Source organism: Cyrtonyx montezumae, unplaced genomic scaffold, assembly GCF_038088225.1.
Source record: "Cyrtonyx montezumae isolate F1298 unplaced genomic scaffold, pur_monq_1.0 scaffold_3, whole genome shotgun sequence".
Classification (NCBI taxonomy): domain Eukaryota; kingdom Metazoa; phylum Chordata; class Aves; order Galliformes; family Odontophoridae; genus Cyrtonyx; species Cyrtonyx montezumae.
In genome coordinates this window covers 111598325-111621594 of record NW_027072034.1, presented here as the reverse complement: position 1 = coordinate 111621594, position 23270 = coordinate 111598325, and the positions used below count along the sequence as shown (strand labels likewise).

General features: G+C 56.1%; 2 protein-coding genes across 3 annotated transcripts; both read right to left on the bottom strand.

The window, feature by feature from the left end:
* Positions 1–2916: 2916 nt before the first annotated feature.
* NPTXR (neuronal pentraxin receptor) lies at positions 2917–8238 on the bottom strand. Its single transcript, XM_065742980.1, has 5 exons — positions 7564–8238; positions 4981–5203; positions 4606–4850; positions 4047–4226; positions 2917–3787 (listed from the first exon to the last, which is right to left on the bottom strand). Exons 1-5 carry the CDS (start codon positions 8122–8124, stop codon positions 3563–3565), a joined length of 1434 nt encoding a protein of 477 aa, XP_065599052.1. The 5' UTR covers positions 8125–8238; the 3' UTR covers positions 2917–3562.
* A 4391-nt stretch (positions 8239–12629) lies between these two features.
* Positions 12630–23250, bottom strand: CBX6 (chromobox 6). Of its 2 annotated transcripts, none has more exons than XM_065742976.1 (5): positions 23158–23250; positions 23004–23047; positions 22831–22896; positions 22685–22751; positions 12630–16634 (listed from the first exon to the last, which is right to left on the bottom strand). In XM_065742976.1, the coding sequence occupies exons 1-5, from the start codon at positions 23224–23226 to the stop codon at positions 15663–15665; spliced, it is 1218 nt and encodes a 405-aa protein (XP_065599048.1). In that variant the 5' UTR covers positions 23227–23250; the 3' UTR covers positions 12630–15662. The 2 variants fall into 2 exon arrangements, with proteins under 2 accessions (XP_065599048.1, XP_065599049.1); XM_065742977.1 differs by having other exon boundaries at positions 12630–16580.
* Between the last annotated feature and the right edge of the window lie 20 nt (positions 23251–23270).

Sequence of the window (23270 nt, the reverse complement as noted above, 5' to 3'; positions counted from 1 at the left end):
TCCTTTCTGGTTGTAGAGAGCAGTAAGGTCTCCCCTGAGCTCCTCTACACTGAACAGCCCTAGTTCTCTACATTGCCCTTCTCTGGACACACTCCAGGGCCTCCATGTGTCTGTCTTGTACGAGCACAGCCCAGATAAAAACACCTCACAGTGCTGAGTACAGAGGGTTGGTCACCTCCCTGCTCCTGCTTGCTACACTACTGCTGACACAAGCCACGATGCTGTTGGCCTTCTTGGCCACCTGGGCACACTGCTGGCTCACATTCAGCTTTTCACCCCCTAGCACCTCCAAGTCATTATCTGCCAGGCTGCTCTCAACAAGTTTTTCTCCCATTCTGCACTCATATCTGGGGTTGCCCTGACCCAGATGCAACACCTTGCAATTGGCCTTATAGAACCTCATTCGGTTCTCACGGGCCCAAAATCTCAGTCCAGTGAAGGAAAATAAAGCTCTGGGATCACACTTTCTATTCCCAGGCTACCAAGTGCGATGCCTGGATCTCCATCAGGACACATCCTTGTCCCGCAGGACAGCTCCAGGGCCAGATTGTTTACATGATGTCCTGTTGGTGTGTATGTGAAATGCCCTTCCTGCTGTCTGTCTTGTTTTCCTCTGAGGTGGAAAAAACTGCACAGGAAGGAGCTCTGTACTCTCCCCTCACCCACACCCCCAACTCCCCAGCGGCTGCGGGTTGAAGGCAGCCCTATGCACTCAACACCCATCCATCCGAGCAGAGCCCAGGGCCGTTGTTTCCCTGACAGCACAGTGAGGACAGTGCTGCAGTGATCATTTCTCTTCCCTTTGCCTTCACTGCCGCCGGTGACAGAAACCAACCGCTGCCTCCTGTCCCCTCACCCCATGACAGCCACAGTCTTTGTGTAGTCAGGGCCAATTCGTTTTCCTTTTTCTCCTTTACAGGGCTCTCACAACAAGGCACTAAAACCATCGAGAGAAAGATAAAAGCTGGGAGATAATCTTTTTTTTTTTTTTTTTTTTTTTTTTTTGTGTGTGTGTGTGTGTGTGTGTGTGTGCGCAAAGGAGATAATTAGGAACAGAATCTCTGGGAAGAAGATCTTTCCATCATTACTCTATCTCCAGGCAGCTACTCTAATCTCTCCAGGGATACAGTGCTTTCAAGCACCGTACTCTTTCTGTGTTTTTTTTTTGAAGCTTTAATCCCTGTGTAGTTCACCCACTTTTGCTGGGAAGCAGCGAGTCAGCGCGAGCTGTCTGAAGCTGTGTGCTATATGCAAGTGTGTGCGTGATTTTGCCTGCAATTAATTGTGCTTTGGTTTTGATCAGTGTGGGCCGAGGGGTAGGAGGGGAATGTTCCCCATGGGACATCCTGGCACTGTTCAGCAAAGCCTGAATTCACACCTCTGGGCTGTTAAAACAACGCCATGCCACTGATGCACAGCAGCATCAGGTTGCATTGTGGTGCTTGTTGTTGGCTGGGAAATGGGGACACAGCCAGCTACGGTTAGTGTCACCACATCAGGGCCCTGATGGAGCATCCTGCTGAGCCTTCCTGCCTGCGGGAGGACATGGAGGTAATTAGAGCAGCCCCCTATCGCTACAATGGAGTGGGCTCATCGTGGGTGCATGCAGCCTGGCTCCCAGCTTGGGAATTATGGCGTTTCCTCCTCAAGCCTCGTAATTACTGGTTTCAGACCCTCATAATTAATAGTGTCAGCATCCCATGTGTCTTTGTTTTAATCCCTCTTTTAGGAAGAGGTGCCGGGCTGCAGCACGCTCTCAGCACAGCTGTTACACCTCTCCTTCATTAACCCTCCCGAGAACCATCTCGTTTCCCCTTGTCTCTGTGCACGATGCATTGTTTTCCAACAAGCTGTCCTCAGAGAGACACAGCGCTTTTCCTCAGTGGCTCTGCTTAATTTAGAAGCCAGCAGCATCTGTAAGCCACTGCAATTATTCTTTTCAAGCCCATCGATTTTTTCACCTCCTGCCATCTCCCTGACCAACCGTACTCCTAAGCCCTGTAGCGGGTTTTTGCTCCTCATGGGGTTCAGATAACCAAAAGCTGTACCTTGCTTCTCCTTCTCCACCCAGACACAGAATATGCAGCCACAGAATGTCAGGGCTGAGGCCTCATTGAGGATGGAAATCAAATATTTATTCCCATTCTTGATTTCCTGCCTCTTAACCAGTTTTTAATCTCTACATAATGACTTCATTTCCTTAAGAGCCTTATTCGGAGGAGTTTGCCATAAGCCTTTGAAATGCCTGGGTAAATTATAGCCTTCCCATGTCCCCCATGTGGTCCGATTGCCTACAAGCCCCAGGAGAGAGCCTTAGGTGAGAGCTGCAGCTGTGTCCTGGCATGACATACCCACAGGGTGATTGGGGAACTAATGGGTATGGCTTGGCGTTCTCACAACCCCCCTCATTTGAGGCACCTGGGTAAAGCTGCAGCTCTGTGCCTCAGTTTCCCCAAATATCAGTCCTGTCCCTGCTCGGCGAGATGGAAACCACCGAGAGAGGATGAGCATCCTGCTCAGGGGAGCCCCCAGAGCTCTGACGCCTTCCTCCAGGCATGCAACCAGCACCCATGGGGATTTTTGCCTTCCTTTTCAACCGGGCTTGCAGCCTCACAAGGCTCCGACAGACACGCCACGTTTATTGCCCACAGCCAGCGTTACAAAAGAAATGTCCCAACACAACACGGCCACGCGCAAGCGAGCAACTAGGGAGGGGGGTGGCACGAAGATCACAGTGTTTCCCACTTGGTACAGGGGCTGCGCTGTGTCCTCACCACATCCCCCCACCCTGGTGGGTGTCCCCTCTGCCCCCCAGTCCCCGGGCAGGAGGTGCGAAGTGGGACATGGTGGGTTTGGGAGAGTGCTGGAAGCTGGACATCACACTGTGAGATCCCCCCCTGGAAAAACCCCCACAGACACATTGAGACACCAGCATGGAAGCATCACATCCTCAGGCACTCTACGGGGCCACCAGCATCCCCATCCCAGCCATCCCAAAGCAGGGGCTGAGGCACAGGTGAGGCCAGCACCCCTGCAAGCAGCTCAGCCCCAAAAGGCTGGGGGAGGCAATGGGGCACACCACCCCCCATGCTCCTTTTCCTCACTTTTGCTTCATTTTCTCCATCCTGACCAGGGCTGGGTACATGAGGATGAGTCTCTGCCCCTCTTTCCCTGCCCTCTGCAGCACAGGGAAGGCTTACAATGAAATAAATATACCCCCCTCCCAGGGCTTTTTTCATCCTCTGTGGGGAGGACAGTGCCAGAGAACGGCTGATGGGGAAGAGGGGCTTGGAGGGAGCAGGCTCACAAAACCAGACGTTGGGGAGATGAAAATAAAGAAGTGCAGGGGATGTCCCACTCCCAGCCCCCCCGCCCCCCATGCCCCCGGTGCCCAGGGCCCAAAACAAAACAGGGCAAGGTGAGAGGCAGAAGGGGCAAGGGGCTGCCGTGGGACCTCCCCTGAAGGCCTCAAACATTGCCCCATCATGGGGTGGTGGTGGTGGTGAGGGGCTCTCGTTGCTCTGGAAGGTTTGACAGGGCAGCCTGGAGCTGGGAGGGCTGCTCATGCTTTCCTCCCCTCATCGCAGGCGGTGAAGGCTGCCTTGCTGGCCCCTCCAAAGACCTCGACGGCCTGGTCGTCCCACTGGATGACGTTGCCTTGCAGGTGCGAGGTACAGTTGGCCAAGGCCAGGATCTCCGCTGGAGCCAGCATGTGGTCCCACACGGCAAAGTGGGCCAGCTCTCCCACAAAGGCTTGCGTGGCATCGAAGCGGCCGCCCAGCGTGTCCTGGGGACAGGAACAGAGCAGGGACAAGGGAACGAGTTGAGGAGAGGGAGGGATTCGTGGGGAGGTGGAAGAGAGGTGGAAAAGGGACAGGAGAGGGAAAAGATGTTGAGAAGAAGCAGCCCACCTGATGAGCAGGCAGAGAGCCCCCACACACAAGCCCCACAGCCTCCTCCACCCAGGCCCCATTTGGGGCTGCCCCTGCCCATACCCCATTTGGGATTGCCCCCACCCATAGCGATGTGTAGGCTGCAGCAGGTACCTGCTCCTGGCCCAGGATGATGACGCCCTGTGGCTTGATGGCATGCCAGGAGGCCAGGTTCTCACCAGCACCCCGCTGCTCGCCGTCCTGGTACGCCGACCACTTGCCATCACGAGTGGTCCATGCCACGCAGACATGGTGCCAGGCCTTGTCCTTCAGGCTTAGTGGCAGCTGGGCTACCTGTGGGTGGAAAGCAAGAGAACGGCTCTCAGTGGGGCTGCCAGTGGGCTCAAGTGTCCCCCACTGAAAGACTCAGAACTGCTGCTTCCCTCCATCAAAACCCAACAGGCAGAGCTGTCCTCCCTGCGCCCCTCCTCCTTGTGGTCCCCCATGCCACCTCCCATGGAAGTCGCTTAGGATCACAGAGTGGCTTTGGGCTAGAATGGCCATTGGAGATCATCCATTTCCAACTCCGTGCCGTGGGCAGGGCTGCCACCCAGCAGCTCAGGCTGCCCAGGGCCCCATCCAACCTGACCTTGAACCTCCAGGATGGAGAATCTACCTCCAGGGATGGGGGTGAAGGGAATGGGGAAAAGCTGGGAATGGGAATGGGGCTGACCTTGTCATTGATTAGGAGCTCCAGAGGGTTAGTGCCCCACTCCAGCAGCACAATCTCGTTGGATTGGCTGGGGACAGAGTAGGAGAAAGGGGTGCCGAGCCCCGTCAAGGCCTTGGACTTCAGCCACATGCAGATGGTGAAGGCATAGAGCTCTGGCAGGCTCTTCTTCATGCGGGCATACATGTAGTTGTTCTGCACTGGGATGGTCACCTTGAAGGCATCAGGAGGGCTATAGCCTGGAGCTCCTGCATGCCAAAGATGGGAGGAGAGAAGAGGAGGGTGAGGAGTGAAGGTGCCCAACCCAGGTTCCTCCAGCTTTGCCCCTGGGGTCATTGTCAGCCCACACCACCTCGGTCACCCTAGGGTGGCACTCACCATGCTCCAGCTCCGCCACTCGGCTCTGGAGGGCATTGAGCTCCTTCTCGATGTCGTGCTGCTGCTGGCTGCGGTCGGTGTTGGCAGCATGCCGCTCCTTCTGCAGGGCGAGGATCTTAGCAAGGAGCTGCTCCTCCAGCTGCTCCATCTTGCTGTGCAGAGCATCACGGGCGAGCGCTGGGGCGGTGGGCACTGACCCATTGGGGCGGGACGGCAGCTCCTGCTGCGCTCAGCGACAGGGTGAAATTCAACATCATGTCAGCATGGAAGGTTAAATCATGACACGTCAACCCGCGACACCATGTGGAGCACAGGGACCGTGTCAAGCCATGACACCACGGGGACCCAGGCTCTTGCCCAAGGGCTTTGTCCCATCAGCCTATGACACAAAATGGCATTGGCCACGTTGATTGCTCTCAGTGACTTTAGGGAGCTCGGGTCACCCTGCTGCTCGCTTGCTGTTGTGGCACAGCTAATCCTCTTAGCCCGGCTCAGCCCATGTGCGTGGGTGCGTGCACACGTGCCAGGTCAGCAGGTAGCTCTCCGTCACTGTAAGCCAGCATCACCCATCTGCTGGCAAAGCCCCAGCTACCAGGATGTGTGCCAAGAGGAATGGGGTCAGCAGTGGCACTCGGGGACACCTCCAGTCCCCAGAGCTGATGGCAGTGACCCCTCTGCCCTGTCCACACCTCCCTGCAGCTGAGCCAGGCTCGGGTGGGCAGGATGTGGCCGCCACGGATGGGAACGGCAGGGGAAAGTAGCAGGGAGAGGAAGCAAGGAGATGGTGTTGGCGTGAGCACAAATGGACCTAGACCAGGCGGAAGCACGCTGAGGCTGGAAATGAGGAGATGCTGCCAAGAGCCAGAGAAGCTCCGGGCTCTGGAAGAGCCTCTAGCAGGGACAGCCAAGGCAAAACCTCGGTGGGTTTTGCAAAGAGAAGCTAAACCAAAGGTGAGGGTGCACCTTTCTCCAGGGACGCTCTTGCACAGAGCAAAGCCTCTCCAGGAGGGGAGAGCGCAGGTGGCACCCGCAGCACCAGTCACCCCATCCCTGAGGCCAACCACCACAGTGGGAAGTGTGGACACGGGGATATCTCAGCCCCCCAGCTCCCAGCCTGAGTTGCTTCTCCATACGCATCTCCAAGCACGCTTCTCCCCAGATCTTTGCGAAACACTTAATTATAGCCATGCAGCTGTTATTTACCAATGTGGGGAGAGCTCCCATCTGCCGCGGCGGTGCGGGCAGCCGGGGAGTGGGCAGCGGGCGCGGGGGAGGCACGCGGTGCTCATTGGCCACCAGAGCTGGCAAAAAGATTGAAGGCTGCCAGGTAGTGCTCAGCGCGTGAAATGTCAGCGGCTGCGGGGGGAGCCGGGCGGCACTCATTGTTGGGCACAACACACTTTCGTTTATGTAAGGGGATCAGAGCTTTCATTTACTAATGCGTTGGCAAATCTGATCCCCATGGCTTCCCCCCATACCCCCATGCAGGCATTCGCCTAAGCGGGGAGAGCAGGGCTGGGGGCAGATGCCCACTGTGGGGTCTATCCCACATTGGCGTAGCTCCCCATGCCCCCACACCGTGCCACAAGGGATGGGGGTTCCCCTTGGGGGAGCCAATGTAGCAGTGCACCTCCATCACCTCTGGGTCTTGCTTGGGGCTGTCAGTGTTCGGGTGCCCGTACCCATGGCTGTGCTTCCATCAGCCAGAGCATCACCCCCAGGCTGACCCCCCCAAGGAGATGCCCTCCCTCCGCATCCCATCTTACAATGACCTTCTGTTTTCCCCTTGTCTGAACCCCCTGTGGTTAATGAAGTTCAAGGGGTAGTGGCTCTCAAGGTGCCAGCATGCCAGTGGAGGGGAACAAGACGGCAATGGGAGCTAGGTGAGATGGTGCTGAGATTGATGTAAGCTCCTGGCAGGTGGCTGTGTCCCCATCAGACCTCAGGGTCAACACACTGTCCCTGGAGCAGTGGCACATCTGGAGGAAATGCGCCGGGAAAAGCAGCCCCCCCATGCCCAAAGCTTGCCCACTTCACCCTGCTGCATCCATTCCCCTAACACGGGCACTTCACCTTAGTGGCCCCCTGGTAACCGAGGACCTCCACCCGGGTTCGTGTGGCTGCTGAACCCAACCCAGCCCCAAGGAATGGGCGCTGACCCCAGGACAGCCTGACACCGCAGCAGAGATGCTTGGGGGAGCAGGGGTGGGTTGGAGTCTTTTCCATTTATCCAAGCCCTCCAGTTAGGGGGGCTGCGCTCACACTTTCCATCACAAGGAGCCCCTTTAAGGCCATGATGGGACTGAGCAGGGGGGCAGCAGCTGGACACGGTCCACGGCTCTCACGTCGGGCAGCAGCTGGTTGGGAAGTGATGCTCGGGGCCACCCGCTATAGGAGGAACAGGTTGAGGGGCAAAGAGCGAGCGCTGAGGGACCCCCCGCATGCCCTAAGCATTGACCGCGACTCCGCGAAGCAGAGCAGCAACGACCTTCCCGAAGCCCCCAGGGGTGGTGGGAACATCGGGTGGGGAAAGAGCAGGTTCAGGGAGGGGCGAGCTTGTGGGACCCCCTGCGGCCTCCCCACCTCGATCCTGTCGATGCGCTCCTGCAGGGCGCGGACGGCCTCCTCCAGCTCTCTCACGGCGGGCGGTTCGGCGGGGGGGTGCCCCATGGTGCCGGGCCGTGGGGCGGCGCGGAGCCCGGCAGCGGGGGGAGCGGCGTGGAGGCCGCCCTCGCAGCGGCTCAGCTTGCCGGTCAGCTCTCGGATGGTCTCCTGGTCCATGCGGATGCGCTCCTTCTGCTCCAGCGCCGTGCGGCGCAGCTGTGCCGCGGCGCTGCGCAGAGCCAGCAGCTCCTCGGGGCCGGCGGAGGCGGCGGAGGGGCCGGGGGCGGCCGCGGGGCACTCGGCGCTCAGCGGAGTGCAGACGAAGCGGCTGAACAGCGGGGTCGGGCCCGGGAGGCGAGGCCCGGCGCTGGCCAGAGCCTCGGCGGGGCCGTGCAGAGCTCCCAGCCCTTTGTCGGCGGCGGGGAGCAGCGCGGCGGCGGCCGAGTCATTGTCGGCGGCGGTGGGAGCGGCGGGGGCGGCGGTGCCCGCCGGATGGACGCTGGCGATGATGCAGATGATGGCCCCGAGGAAAGCCAGCATGCCCGCCGCCAGCAGCACCGCCAGAAACTTCAGGGTGGCAGCGGCGTGGGGGGCCCGAGCCCGCGGACGGCGAGAAAACAAAGCGGGGACGGAGGAAGGGAGAGATGGAGGGATGGATGGACGGATGGATGGACGGACGGACGGACGGACGGACGGACGGACGGACGGGTGGCAGGGGGAGGGACGGGCGCTACCGGCAGCAGCAGCACCGGCGCCGGGCCCCGCCGCGCCGCGCTTATATGAGCCGGAGCCGCACGCACCGCCCCCGCCGCCGCCGGGCCGCCCCCACCGCTCCGCCGGGAACGGGAGCGGCAGCGCCGGCACTGCCCGAGGTCCCAAGCGCCGCGCGGATGCGCGGGGACTGCCCGGGGAGCGGGTGCGTGCAGCCGGCCCTCTCCTCCCATCCGTCGTATGAATGGGGCAGCTCAGGCACCTGCTCGCTCCTTGCTCGGTACCCGCGCGCACAGCGCGGCTCACCGAGGAGAATCACGGAACCGAAAAGGTTGGAAGAGACCTTTAAGATCACCTGGCCCAACCTCCAGCCCATCCCCACTGTGCTCATCGACCACGTCCTCAGTGCCACATCCACACGGCTCTGGAGCACCTCCAGGGACGGTGACCCCACCACCTCCCTGTGCAGCCTGTGCCACTGCAGCACCGCTCCCTCTTTTGGAGACAAATTTTTCCCTAATGTCCGACCTGAACCTCCCCTGGTGCATCTTAAGGCCATTACTTCTCATCCTAAAAGAAGAGCAGTGAGGAGGAGGCAATCAGATCAACTGCATCACACCCAGCCCCAAGCCCCACACCGCGGTGGGAAGGCTCCTAACCCTAACCCAGCCCATCCGCCCTTGGGGCCATGGAACAGCCCCACGCTGGCAAGCTCAGCCTGGAGTGAGCAGTTCAGGCAGATTTACCACCTGTAATCAGTGCATCTCTGGGGGCAGGCACTGGCTGTCCTAAGGATGAGATGGGAAAAGGTGCTGGGGCCTCAGACTGGGGATTTACCCACGGGGTGACCCAACAGTGCTCCCAGCCCAGCCAGGAGCCTCCAGCCCACTCTACACACAGACCCACAGACCGCATAGTGCCCAATCCCACTACTTCCAGCTCTGGCATTCTCACCATCGCATCACCTCCCACTGGTACAGAGCTGCTGAGCCTGCGTGCTCAGGAAGAACCTCACTGTGAGGTGTCCCTGTGTCCAGCTCCAACGCGTGGCTTAAAGATGGCTCCACTGCCCACCCCACACCGGCACCTTGGCACATGGAGACACGTGAACAGTGCACGTTAAGTGTACTTCTCACAGTAAGACAACAGCACCTTTTGGAATGTAACAATTTATTGGGGTTATTTATTATTTTTTTGTCTTTTTTTTTTTTGTCTTTTTTTTCCCTTTTTTTTTTTTTTTTTTAATTTCTTAACTCCCCATTTCTGGCATCGATACAATATTCAAGAGCAGCAGAAAGAACAAAATGTACAAGAATACAAGAGTCATCAGCACAACCCCCCACCCCAAAACCTGGAGCCAACCGCTTCTGTTGTGCGGGGGCAGTGGGGAAGGGGCGATCCCATCGCCCCCCCACTGTGCCCCCCCCTCCCCTATCCCACCCCCCCACTCCGCTCAGAGTTTAGCCAGCTGGGAACTGGATGGAACAGAAAACAAAGGCAAACGTTCTATTGAAAACGAAAACAGCAAGATTAAAAAAAAAAAACAATAAAAACACACAAGAAAAAAAAAAGATATAGATATACAATTCATCCGTGCACGATTCTTATATGCTTTTTGTTTTGTTTTTGTTTTTTCCTCCAAAATAATAATTAAAAAAAAGGATACATATATAGGTTTTAAATTAAAGAAAAATAACAACAACAAAAAGACCGCCTTCGCTCCTTATGCTGAGTGAGGGGAGATAAGGAGACGGATGGGCTGCGGCGGAGCCCCCTGCGCTCTGGGAGCAGCTCTGACCTTCTCTATGAGGAGGAGAAGGGCTCCCGTGCTGCCACAGCTCAGAAACTGTGGGGTTTCAGCCTATGCTTGGCACTGGGGAGGGTGAGAGGGAGAAATGGATGAGGCAGGGCCCTGTCCTTTGTCACCGCCAGGCGACTATCTATCCAGAAAGAAAATGAAAGAAAAGCAATCCTGAAATAGGGGTTCCACTCAAGAGTGTGGCCTGAGCCCACGTGCCCCCTCCGCAGGGCTGGGGCCAGAACCTCTCACTGCTGGGAGGAGAAAGCTGGAGGAAAGAAGAAGCCCAAGCCCTGCACGGATGGCGACCAAACCCCAAATGGGAAGGAAAGCAGAGGGTGGGTGGATGGATGAGCAAAGGGGGAACAGGCAAGGATGGAGACAGTCCATCTCTTCTCATCTGTCTCTCCCAGAAAGAAACCATGTGCTCTGGGGAGGACTTTACAAAAAATAAAAATAAAAATTAAAAAATTAAAAAATTAAAAAAAGCCACTTATTTGCTCAAACCCACAGCATCGAGGTGCTTGCTTGGAGCCACATGGGCAGGAAGCACTGAGAAGGGCATTTCCAAAGCCACGCTCAGCCCTTCTCTGTCACCCAGCAGAGCCCCGCGGCGCCTAATGCTCAGCCCCAAGCCCAGCCCTCGGCAGCACAGTGCGGAGGAGGATGGTGGGGAGAAGAGGGAAGGGGGCATTTCTTTTATAGATTTCTATATAAAAAAGTAAATAAGATCCCAGCTCTTGCACGACTATTGGGCTATTGAAAGATGCAGCGAAAAGCAAGCGACATTGGAGTAAAAGGATGCGCCAGGCAAGGAAGGAAAGGTCCCGTCGGAAGGTGGGGGAGGGGAAAATCAGCACGTAGCCAGGCACGCGCTCCAGGTTTGTTACAGCTCCCTGGGGGAAGGATCTGCTCCCACACTGCCCCATGGCAGGCAAGAGCGCGGGGACCTGGGGCAGTGTCCCTCAGCAGGGCAGAGCCCAGGGAAGACATTCCCGTCCCTGCCAGGAGGGATCGGGATGAGGCCACCTCCGAGCGCTGGGAGCTGCCGGAGCCCCCTCCATGGAGAGGGGCTGGGAAAGGGAGTGGAATCCCTAGGAAGACTCAGATCAGAGACAGCTCCTACCCGGTGCAGAGCAGGACTGGTGGTGTTTTGTTTTGTCTTTGCTGTTTCACATATCTCCCTGGGAACTTCAGAACGGGGAGACGTGGAGAAATGCTCCCTTTCTCTGCTGGAAACTAAACGCAATAGCGGCTCACCACAGTCTGCTCGTATTCCATCCTGAAAGGAGCTTACATCTGTCTGCACACCTCCCTGGTCCCGCTCCGCTCAGTGAGAAGAGCACGAGCCAGGAGGCAGCGGGTCCAAGCCAAAGGCTGCGGGAAGCACTGACAGAGCTGAGAGAGAAGAGGAAGATCCTCAGGGGCAGCCCAGGCTGCAGAAGGCAGCGGTATGTCCACTGCCAGGCCAAGAGCACTGAAGAAGTCCAGGTGAAAAAATCTGCCCTAGTGTCCCCTGTCTGGATGCCAAGAGCTGGTGGCTTCCCTCTGCCCACACCGGATGAGCTCACAACCATCCCAGATGGGGAAGCTGATGCACACCTCCTTGCTTTGAAATGACAGGACAACTCCAAGGAGCCGGAGTGGGAGAACGTGGTCCTGCTCAAGCAAAACCCCATCGGAGCTCTACTTGCCCCAAAAAGAACCTGGAGAATTGGGTGTGCACCTCAACCTCGGCAAAGCCTGAGCGCACGAGGCAGCTCCTTCACCTGCCTGGTGTCAGTCAGGGATGGGACACGCGGATGGGGCTGGGTTCTCTGTCCTGATATGGTGAATCCTGTGAGAAAACTGCCATTCCCTACCCGAAGTGCAGAGGGGAGGTGCACCCCCTTCCCAGGAGGCGAGCCCACCGCGTTACATCCTGCTCAGACAAGGGGGAGGGAGAAGAGGCGGCCGTCTGGCAAGAAAGGTACATGCTGACCCCAAAACTTAGCAGCTTGCTGTGCATGCAAAGAAAGTCGACTGTTTCCACGTGGTGGGCCGGGAGCAGCCGCTGCTGAGGGCTGCTCGGACGGAAAAAAAACCATTTGGAGACTCCACCTTAGCTCACGGGAGAGGAATGGGAGGGAAGGGAACTCCAACACGTGGGAGGCACGGGCAGAGGGGGCTGCACACGGGGTTCCTCCAACACGCAACTCGCCTTCTCCGCTCGGAGATCGCTGCCAGTCCCAGAATGCCTTTCCCTCTGGTTCAAGCAACCAAACACCGTCCCAGACACACATGCTTCGATACTACAAAATACTCTTTTCTCTAAGGACCGCCTAATACCGCTACAGTTTGTGCAATCACCGCATTTATTATTCATTTTTAAACTCTCTCTCGCTCTCTCTCCCTGTAGAAATTTTTTTTTTTAACTTTTCTCTTTTTTTTATGCAAAACTAATCATTTCACTTTTTTCCACTCCATCATAAAATCTCCTCTAAAAACACAACAACAAGAGAACAAACATGGCACAGACACAGAGAATATCTCTCTGGTTTTGTTTTGTTTTTTTCCTAGGGTGTATGGGGAAGGGAAGGGGATACTTTCAAATCAACTCCTCCTCTCAACCTCACGCCCTTTCCAAAGAGCATGGATGAATTTTTCTTCCCATCTTTGTTACAGAGCAAGGGCAAAAACTGAGGAGGAAGAGCGTAGCCCACACAAATAGGAAGGTCGGTTGGTCGGCCCCAAGCGGCGCGCCCACCCGAGGGCACTTGGAGACTTCCAGATAGCAGCATCTACCTGGAAGCAGCACGGGATCTGTGCTCCAGATCCAGAGGTTCAGGGTTTGATTCCTGCCTGGCGACGCACCCGGGGTGCGATGCATCGCGCAGGCAGTTGAGCTGTGTCTGCACGCTGGATAGCACTCCTTTCCTCCTCTGCAAAGAGGATCTACCGCACGAGTTCCCCCGCCATGACAGCACCCCTACCACGACCCACCGTGTGCTCTTCAGACGGTCCCCTTTGCTTGTCACTCTGGAGAAAGGCAAAACCCCTTCAAACTACACAGTTCCTGCCCCCTGCCCCCAAAGAACACCATATAAGAGACACAGGAGAAAAGAAGTCTGCCAAGCGAACGCACCTTGGCCACAACACATCAAGAGTTTCCTATTAAAGTTCCCTTTTATCTCCCACTTAAAACGCTTCGATTCGTTTCAGAACCTCATTATCACAGAACGAAACACATCACCACATACACACCAAACAGCAACTGAACAACCTAAGATGACAGGCCGGTTTGCATCCACCCCACAGAGCTCCTCTTATCCTGCAGCCTCCAAACAGCTGTGGTTGCTTAGAAGGGGAAAAAGCGTCTCCTTGCTGCTTTCCTAACAGCTTTTCCCTAGAACTACAGACTGCTCGTCCTTGAAGCAGTAGATAGGCTATGCTCAAATAAGGGACCCTGGGTGTGCCAGGCACAGGAAAGATGCAAAAGTAAAGACACAAAGAATACAGGCAGGTATTAATACAGACACGCACACGAGTCCAACAAGTTACTAGGAAGCCTTAGCTTGGGTGAATGGATCGGGGAAGTCTCTTTCTCCCTGCCCCTGGCTTCAGTCATGAATGCAGCTGCATCCCCAAAGCACTGGCTGAGCTGTTAAAACAAGTGAAGAGAAAGGAAGAGGTGCACCAAGGGTGGAGTTCACAGCACCCAGAGCCCCCTCGAACCCAACACGAACTTCACTCGTGGCGAGGCACGGCTGCGGGCAGGCCGCGAGCTTTTCAGAGCACCAGCTGAGGAGCTGCAATTAGAGAGGCACTAATTACAGTCAGCGGTCAGTTGGTCCTTCCGCCGCCCCAGCTCTCTCCCACAGACCGCCTCACCGCTGCCCTCTGACCACAAAATGACAGCTCCAGGCAGGAGCACTGCCTGGGGCAGACAGCTGCCAGCGCCGTGTCCCTCATGCAGAAGCACCAAAGGGTTGGCTCTGCTTGTGTTCATCCACTCAGAGCACAGCTGCAGGCCCAGCATGGGGAATTCTCCCCACCCTTTCCCACCTCTGCACCGTAGATGTAAAAGTAAAACCCCTGTGCCCCAACTCCAGCAGTGGGGACAAGGCTAGGAGGGGAGGCTCTCTCACGGGTTGATCCATCAGCAGCACCTTTTCCTTGTCCATACAGCATGGTCACATGCAAGTAGAGGAGAAGGGAGAGGAAGGAGTGGTGTCTCACCACAACGCTTAGGGAGGCATAGAGATAAGCAAGCCAGAAGTGACAGGTAGACTGCTCATTTTGGGCACGACATGGGCATCAGGGAAAGAGCTGCAATCCCGCTTGCTCCTACTTGCAAGGGTCAAGGAGAAGGAATGTCTGTATCAACCCAGAGGTGCTCTCAGAGAGAGCCAGCACACGTGCTTATGATGTGAGAGTAATTTCTTGTTAGCACCTTTGGTGGCAGTTGTAAGGGGCCATTTCAGATCCTGGAAAAACAGAGAGCAACACTTCTTCCAGGATATCCTAGACAGAGAGAGGGGAGCAGGAGAGATGACAGGGAACAGGAGGACCACGCCACCCACCTCAGCACCCACCCTTCCCTCTGAGGGAGCAAAAAAGTTCAGGGGAAGCTTGCAGAGGAGGCAGTAGACTACCACCTCCTCCCAGGCTGAAGGATGGGTGCTCCCGCTCCCACCACAGAAGGGCTGGGGGAGGAAGACATTTGATGCCCTCTCCCCCAGCAAGTGCAAGTGATGAACGCCAGGAAGAAGGTTTGGCTGGAGGCAGGCTCCCCTTCTCTCCCCTTCCACCTGCAAAGCTGAGCATGCTGGAAGATGCAGGGGAAGAGGAGAGCCCAGGCTGCCCGAAAGTGACCATACAACTGCCAAGGTAGCACCGATAGTTGCAGGAACAGAGAAGCCACGGTGGGATGTTTGCTGCATGGGGCACTCCCAGCCACCCCAGCTTTGTCATGAGCACCTTGCAGCCACGACGCTTCACCTCACATCCCTCTCCTCCTTGCACCGGGACATCTGGACCTGCTGCTGCAGCACAGAGATGGCAGATCCAGGCCACAGGACAAGGAAGGCAAGGACGGTAGGATCCGGGTCACGGCAAGGGAAAAATACAGGAATGGAAGAGACTGCGTGCACCTTGTGGGAGAAGGCTCAGGGGTGTGGGCACCAGCCCTCTTTCCACCCACCTCTCGAGGTTCTGGAGCTCCTCTTCAGTCAAAGATGGAAGGGGAAGAGGTGGAGGAACAGCCCCCCGCCACCCCACAGGCACACAGAAACACGCTCACCCCAAAGGCTCTGCCGCCAGTTGGACACCACCACATTCAAGGACAAACAACCACTCCTCGGCCCCACCACGGCCCACCCTGCCTCCTGACTCCCCCCACTGCAACGCTCTGGCCTCTGCACCACAGGGGCCTGGCAGGGGGGGAGGAGGAGGAGGAGGAGGAGGAAGGGTGGCAGTGAGGGCAGAGGGACAGCGCAGGGGAGAAGGAGAGAACCAAGGACAGCCATTCACACCACGACTTCTCACAGGCTGAGCCCCCACACCCCTGGAGCAGGGGGACCTGGCTGGCTCACTTGCTGCCACCTCCCCCACCTCCCGCTGCCACCTTCTCAAAATCCTCCGCGTTGCAGAACTCCTTGATGGTGACCGTGAGCAGGTTGCTGGTGACATCTGTGACCACCACGTTAGAGCAAGGGGACATCTCGGGACGCCAGTCGCCGGCCTCCAGATCTGGGTCGGAAGAGGAAAGGGACAAGGAGGGCGTCTGCCCCCCGCCGCAGCCTCCGGGGGGGGAACGCTTGCTGGTGGCAGCTGACTCGGGTGGGATGGAGAGGTCAAGGACCTCCGACTCGCGCCAGTCGGGGATGGCCGGGCTGAGGGTCTCGGGGAGCAGCTTCGGAGGGGAATCATCCGGGTCGGAGGAGGAGTGGGGCGCGGGCGACGGACAGCCAGAGGAGCTGGAGCTGGGGGCATCGTACGGGGTGGAGCCCATCATGAGCCCACAGGAAGCTGCCTGAGAGCCTTCAGCCTCCCCCTTGCCCTCCAGAGAGGGGGCAGGTGCAGCGGACGGCTTGTTGTAAAGCGAGAAGCCGCCGAACTTCATGTGGCGGATCTGAGTGCGGAGGACGCTCTCACTGAACTTTTTGCTCTTACCGATGACACGGTTTCGGGAAGGGATCTTGGGTCGAGCCAGGGCCCCGGCCCCGTTGGCCGGCTTCCCGCCTTTGTCAATGACTTTGAGGTTGAGGATGATGCGGCTGCGCTTGGGCTCACGGGGTTTCACCTTGCGGTTGATGATGCGCACCGTCTCCGAGAAGGGCGAGACGGGTGGACGGATGCCGGCCCCGCCGCCCACGCTTCCACCATTCTGGGGGTCGGGACGGGGCAGGGGACGCCGGGACATGCGGTGGCATCGCCGGATGTCTTTCTTGAGCCGGTGCACTGCGGCGCTGGAGTGGAGCTTGGGAGATGAGGTGCTAGAACCAGGCTTGACAGAAAAGTGTACATCCCCAATGTGGAGGGCCTCCGCTTGGGCCCGAGCCTGCGGTGGTGGGGAGAGAGACAAAAACAGGGTCAGAGAGGTAGCTTAGGTGCAGCCAAATCTCAGGTCAGACATGGCTTGCCTCACGCTGAAGAGCAATTCCAAATCACGTCTATACTCACATTAATGACAAACACGAATCCACACCATCCTCCTACTGAATCCGCCGGTGAGTCAAGACAGAAATCTGCACCTCTGAACCTGCTCCGCAGAAGGGATGAGCCAGCTTATCACTCCCCCTACAAGCTCCCAGCGCCAGCTCCAACAGTATGAGCTCCCACTTTCAGCACCCAACTCCTCGTTTTGTCCCCAGCCTGACGACAGCAGACAGATGCCACCATCACATGGTGACAAGCACGATGAGGACTGCATGGGGAGATGGGGGAGAATGTATGTGCTGCCTGGGACTGTGGATTGTTGGGAGCTGTGGCACAGCCCCTACAGAGGAAGGATGTCTAGATCCTTTATGTGCAGCTCATTACTCCCCTGTTGGCAAGCAGTTTGGTCACTGCTGAGTCAGCATCCTAAGCTACGTACCAGTCTCGAGGGAGGGGGGTTGCCCCACATGCTCTAGGAATAAGCACGAGATGAAGGGGAGGCAAAGAGCACTACATCCCGGTTGCTCCCACAACCAGACTCATCTGCTCCACCAAGCAGAGTGGATGTGGGTCTTGAGGAACACAGAGGTGGGTGATGGTGATCTGATGAAGTTGCCTTAGCTAAGAGCAAGAACTGCAAAGATCTGGAGCTTAGTTTTCAAATAGAGATCGTGACCAAGTTGCTTAACCCTATCCTGCAGGGTGAACAAGGTCGGCGCTGCCTCATCCTTTTGAACACCATACTTCCACCTGCAGCCCACTCCTCACCCCAATAAAACCCCATCCCTATGCCTCAGTGGTGCCCAGAAGCAGAAGTAGCCCACACCTGGAGCTGGGATGAGCCCCTACTCCCATCAATAACCAGCCTGCGAGCAGCTTTCCCCATCTCGTGGGCACAAGAAGAACTGCAGTACTACAGACAGCTGCTTTTCCTCCCCAACTTTTCTCTCCGGTTGCCCCCTCACACAAGCCAAGATCGGGATGGCCGCCTGCCAGCTGAGAGCTTAAGTACTCCAACACCATCTCCTTTGTCACCCTGCAGGCTGTGCCTCCTACCGAAGGAACGCCTGGGAAAAAAATGTTCTTGTCAAGACAGCGATCTAACAGATCTAAGCGAGGGGCCCAGGCGCGGTTTCCTTTCACACAACGAGCTCAGAGCCATGTGCCCCTTGACTCCCACCGAGGGCCCAGCAAGAGTCACAGAAGACCCTGAACAAGCAGAGAACAGGGATGTGAAGACATTTTGGTCCTCCCTGGCTAATGTCAGGTTGTTCCCTGCAGTACTGTGTGCATCCTGGCTTTAAAATGACTGTGACCAAGAGGCCTCCTTCCCCTGCTCTATGTGAAAATGCAGACTGAAGGCGCATCACTCTGTGCCCTAACAATACAGAAAACTAATAGCTGGATATGATTCTGCCTTCCCTATCTCTCCAGTTTAAGGGATGCAGTTACCAACAGCCACAGTTGATTTCCACACCCTGAATTCCTTGGTGGAGTTTCCCAACAACTGGGGGGGAAAAGAAAAAAGGTAATGCTGGGACAGTTGCTGCTCAGTCACTTCCAAGGTCCCACTGACTCCACATTCAGTACCTGTGCTCATTAATCAGCTCGTCTTGCTTTGACTAAGAGACCTGACTCTGATGCTTATGGAGCAGCTAGCACAGACCAACACACATGGCTGGGACCTTCCCAGTGTGCCAGAACCACCAGGTCTCCTTTGTTTGCTGTGTGTCTGTGTTTCCAGTTACCCTCTGCATTTGTTAAATTCCAGAATTTGGTACTTCCTGAGCAAGCTACACAAACCACGGACTGCTTAGGCCAGGCTGTTAAGCAGCGAGGTGAGCTGGACTCTCCCCATGCGCTGTCCCCAGCGACCAGCTTCAGTGCTGGTTTCAATGAACAATATGCAGATACACAACTTACCCTCAGCTTGTTTTTCCAGGTAAGGTTTCAAGAAAAATAGTATCAAGACGCTCTATCTAAGACCAGCCCCCACTGTCCTCTCACTTGCAAAGATCAGTGTTCCTGCCACAGGATCAGGTTTATTCAGGCATCAGCTATACAAACTCGAGCCTCTTCCCTGCTGAGGATAGCATGTTTTCGGGGCTCAGTCATTTCCTTCTCTGGCTTCTAACTTCAAGCAACTCGCACCTTGGTGTTGCAAAGGCTCAGCACTGAGGTTGGGAGCTCCTTGCTTCGGACCCATAACACAACATGCTCAAGAGCTCTATGAGCACCAAGTCTTTAAAACCAAACCTGTTTAATCCTTTCAGCTGTGTCACCGCTGTGTTACTCAGCCGAGAACTCCTCCGAATGGAAGCTACCTCTTGGGGTTTTGCTGTTTTTCACCCGCAGGATTTGCTCACCGCCGAAGAAGTACTCAGCATGTACATAAGTAATTCGCTGCCTGCTTACATCTCAGCCTACATCAGGAGTGGCTTCTGGAGGCTTGCTGCAGTGCTCTATCACGGGAGCAAGGCAACCGCTTCCCCTCCCCCCACTCCCTTTTTGGGATCTGTATCACCTTTATTTAGCTTGTGCGGCTCTTTCCCATTGCCTCTGGGAACGAGTATTATCTCCCTTGTTCCCTACTATTTCTGAATAAATGTCCCTCGAGGCCCAGCACGCATATTTGTTCATTCATTCCCTGAACGCACTGAGGCACACAAGCACATGCACTGACACGTGCTTTGTGAAGGCTTGCTTACCTGATTTGTATCAAAACCTTTGCAATCTGAAAGGGGAAGGGAGGTTAAAAAAAAAAAAAGACCTTGCAAGGCAGCAGATTTCTAGTTAATTCTTTCAGAATCAAGTGATTTCCAGTAGCACTGCTGCACCATAGTAGCGCTGCTCTCCCATGCATTACTGGTTCTGCTTTGTCTTTTATTCTCCACCTGCATTCCCACAGTCCTTGCTCCAACCAGCTCTTCTTTCCCTCTTTCTGGCTGCCATTCTGCCTTTTTATTGCCCTTTTTCTCCTGCAGCCTTCCAAGTGACAAGGCAATGGTAAGCCAGTTCATAGCACAGCTCTCCCGAGCAACACCACCATAAACTATGGCTTCCCTACTGGATAGGGGAACAAAATGCCACAAAGGGGAACAGACTGTTTTCAAACCGCCCGGGGATAATTTACGAACAGGGAGGAGATCAAAAGAAACCCAACTCCAGCTTCAGAGTTCAAGGAAGGGCGAAGTGACAGAACACCACACTGCTCTGCCCCTCTGTCCCCTCTTGCTCTGCTCAGTTACTTATCCCTCCATTAACCTTCTCCAGTCTTTTTCCTTCCATTTTATCTGCAGCCATCCCAAGGAGGAGCCTTTGCTAGCTACCCACTGAGCCTGGAGACTGGGCTCTGTCTCTTAATAGCACTCACTACACTTTATTAGATTAGTGGGTGAGCTTTGCGTTCCTTGCAGCAGAGCATCGAGGGAAAAGCAAAACATAAAGAGCAGACCAAGCAGAGGGAGAGAGGAAGATCACTACAGCGTGCATGACAGGTCGATATCTCTTTCTAACCTTGCACAAGCTGTCCTCAAGGAAGCCTTCTGCAGACATCTAAGCATTGCAGCGAGAGTTCCACGTACAGCGCTGCCTGTTCTGAGTGCGCAGCACAAAGCTTACGGCATACCAGGAGCCTCCCAAGAATGACAACCTCCCGCCAAGCCTGAGCTCAGTCAGCTGTGGGAAAGTTTGCCCCTAGCACGAAGAGGATCAAGTCCCATTTCCTGCCCCCAAACTCTGCAGCTGAGGTTTGAAGGGGTCCCTTGCGATGCCGGCCATCTTGCTAGCGATATCACAAAGCCTGGCCTGTGACTTCCCTCAGCAGCCTGATGGAAAGGGCAAGTGTTAGGCAGCTCTCAGCAGCCTGGCTCACAATGGCAGCAGGTGGCCGAAGATGCAGCTTTTCAAAGCTTTTCCAAAGGCACAGGCCTCTAACCTGCTGGAATGCGTTCGGCAAATCCCCCTGGGTCCCTATCTGTAGCTTTTGACAGCTAATCCCTGGATAAACCTATCCCCATCTGCAAACTGAAACACCCTGAGGCCAGGGAACAGTGGCACGTGGGAGCACTTATTTCCATGCCTTACTGGAGACACAGAAGCACAAATTTAAGCCCTGACACACACAGGAGATCCTAGCAAGCCACCGAGCCGAGGACAGGAGGGCCACCAAGGCAGCCCTAGGCCAGGCTCCTGCTTCAGCATCATTTCACCAGGCCTAATCTGTTCAGCTAGCAGATCAAAATGAACATTGTTCCTACTGCCAACTTCAAAGACTCCCTCTGGGATGCAAGAGTCAAATTTCTTCCCCTGCTTTTGAAATTCTCACTGGAAGCCGAGAACCAAGAACACTGTCAGCAACACATGAGGCAGAACAGCGCTGCGGGGTTGGCAAAGGCCAACCTTCAGCAGGTCAGAACTGTTGACCAAGATGCATATTGCTCTCAGCCGTTCTGGTGGTAGTCTTGCTGCTCGCCGTGTGCCTGAGCAGAGCTCAGAGAAGCTGAGATAGGGCTGTCAGAGATAGAGTTACTCCCTGCTGCCCAGCCTGGGGCGTTATTTTTAGGGCAGGTTCTGAAGGAGCAGAAAGCAGCAAGCAGAGCACCAGCAGTGACACCAGCTCTGTCCCCATGCTGGAAAGGGAGCAGCAAGACTCCCCGCAGCTGGGCACCTTCAGGACAGCTCCACCTTCCCCAGACACTGCACCAGCTGCACAAACCTACGGATTTTGGGTAACATTTGAGAAGCTGGCAGAAGGAAGATGTGCTGCAGGAACGTGTCAGGGATGTGATTCAAAAGATGCTGTTGAATAATTCAGGTTCCAAGTTTAGAGGGGTTTAAAGAGCAAGAGGAGAAGAGGAGGAATGAGTGGGTTTTGCTTTTTCTTGCTTTTTGGTTTTTTTTTATTGGATTCTGTTGTTGTTCGAATTAAGAGTGAAAAAACTGGCAACAGATTTTTCCACACACCACTCAGAATCAAAAGAAAAGAAACTGATTATACACGGTAGTGTCAAAAGCACAGAATAAACAAAGACAACACTTCCCTACTGCTGAACGATGTCAGGTGTTACAAATCCCAGTGCTTTTTAATTCAAGCAGAGAACTATTTTAAGCCGGTGGTTTCCCTTTCAGCTTTCCTTTGCATTGTTGGAAACCTAAACACCAGGGTTTCACTTAATGCACGACTGCCAGAAAAACCACCTAGCCCGTGTTCCCAGTGCAAAGATTACGAGGTGGCACTAATCAGTTGCGTTTGTAGCTTTCAGGCTGCAGATGCAGAAAGCTGTTAGCAGAAAAACAGGCAGAGGACAGAGGAGGGACTTTCAGGGGATTACCGTGTCCCCTGGGTTTTGCTCAGGGCATCAGCACGTGCCTATTCCTACATTTCCCCCATGCGTTTCAGGAAGCAAAGTCGATGCCGTACCCCTCTCACTGCTCGCTGGGCTAACTGGAGTGAAGCTCTGGCTGCTGCCAGGCAGAGGGGAGCGTGAACCCATGGGGGAAACAAGCACAAAGGCAGGAGGACTTGCTCTGAGGCACCGATGGAGCCAGGGATGGAGATACCTCACTGCACAGCCATCCCAGGGCTTTGTATGGGGTCAAAACTATGATCGCCCTCACCTACCTCAGTCACACACCGAGGCACGTTGTCTGAGCCTGTTGTACTCATGGAGGGAGAATGGAGCGAAACAAGGAGTTCTGCTTTCGAGCTAACAAACCCCCAGCACTCCTTAGTTTAAAAAAAGGGTCAAATGGAGGGCTGCACCTCGTTGCAAGAGGGCTGGGATGATGGTGAAGGGTCTGCTGGAGCAACGAAACACCGCTCACGGATGGGAGCTCCCACAGCGAGCGAGGTGCAGGCAAGGGGCCACGAGGGGAGAGGCCATGAGCCAAGCAGAGGGCGCAACGAGGGGCTGGAGGCACCGTGCTAGGCCGGAGGGATGTAAGAGTTACCTTCAGCAGAAAAGTTTTGGGCTTCGGTCCCCTCTTCTTGGGCCCGTACAGCTCCCGCTCGCGCTCCCTGCAGGGAGGCAAAGCGGGGGTTAGGGCGGTCCGGGGGGGGGCCCTTCCCGCAGCCCCCCGCACGCCCGCTCACTCACTTCTGCTCGAAGGCGGCGATGAGTCGGGAGTCCAGGATGTTCTCCTCGGGCTCCCAGGTGCTGTACCTGCCGGGCGGCATCACGGAGCGGGTCAGCCCGGGGCTCACCCCCTCGCATCCCCCCCCCCCACCCCACCCTACCCTACCCCACGCCCCCCTCCGCCCCGCACTCACTTGATGGCCCAGCCCTTCCATTTCACCAGGTATTCGATGCGGCCCTGTAAAACACACGGAGGAGACGCGGGGGTGAGGCCGGAGGCGGGAAGCCCGCCTGCCCCCCACTCCTTCCCTCCCTCCCGCCCTGGGCCGTGCCGGCCGCCCCGCGCACCTTTCGGATGCGCCGTTTGATGATGGACTCGGCGGCGAAGACGCGCTCCCCCACTGCAGACAGCTCCATCTTGTGCGCCTCGGCGGCGGCGCCCGCAGCCCATAATAATCCCG

Coding starts and splice junctions, on each gene's coding strand:
- NPTXR (XM_065742980.1), bottom strand. CDS start 8,124: ATGCTGGCTTTCCTCGGGGCCATCATCTGCATCATCGCCAGCGTCCAT. Junction 5,204..7,563: donor AGCGCATCGACAGGATCGAG/GTGGGGAGGCCG, acceptor CGCTGAGCGCAG/CAGGAGCTGCCGTCCCGCCC. Junction 4,851..4,980: donor AGTGGCGGAGCTGGAGCATG/GTGAGTGCCACC, acceptor TTTGGCATGCAG/GAGCTCCAGGCTATAGCCCT.
- CBX6 (XM_065742976.1), bottom strand. CDS start 23,226: ATGGAGCTGTCTGCAGTGGGGGAGCGCGTCTTCGCCGCCGAGTCCATC. Junction 22,897..23,003: donor TGGAAGGGCTGGGCCATCAA/GTGAGTGCGGGG, acceptor GCCGCCCGGCAG/GTACAGCACCTGGGAGCCCG. Junction 16,635..22,684: donor CCAAAACTTTTCTGCTGAAG/GTAACTCTTACA, acceptor CCACCACCGCAG/GCTCGGGCCCAAGCGGAGGC.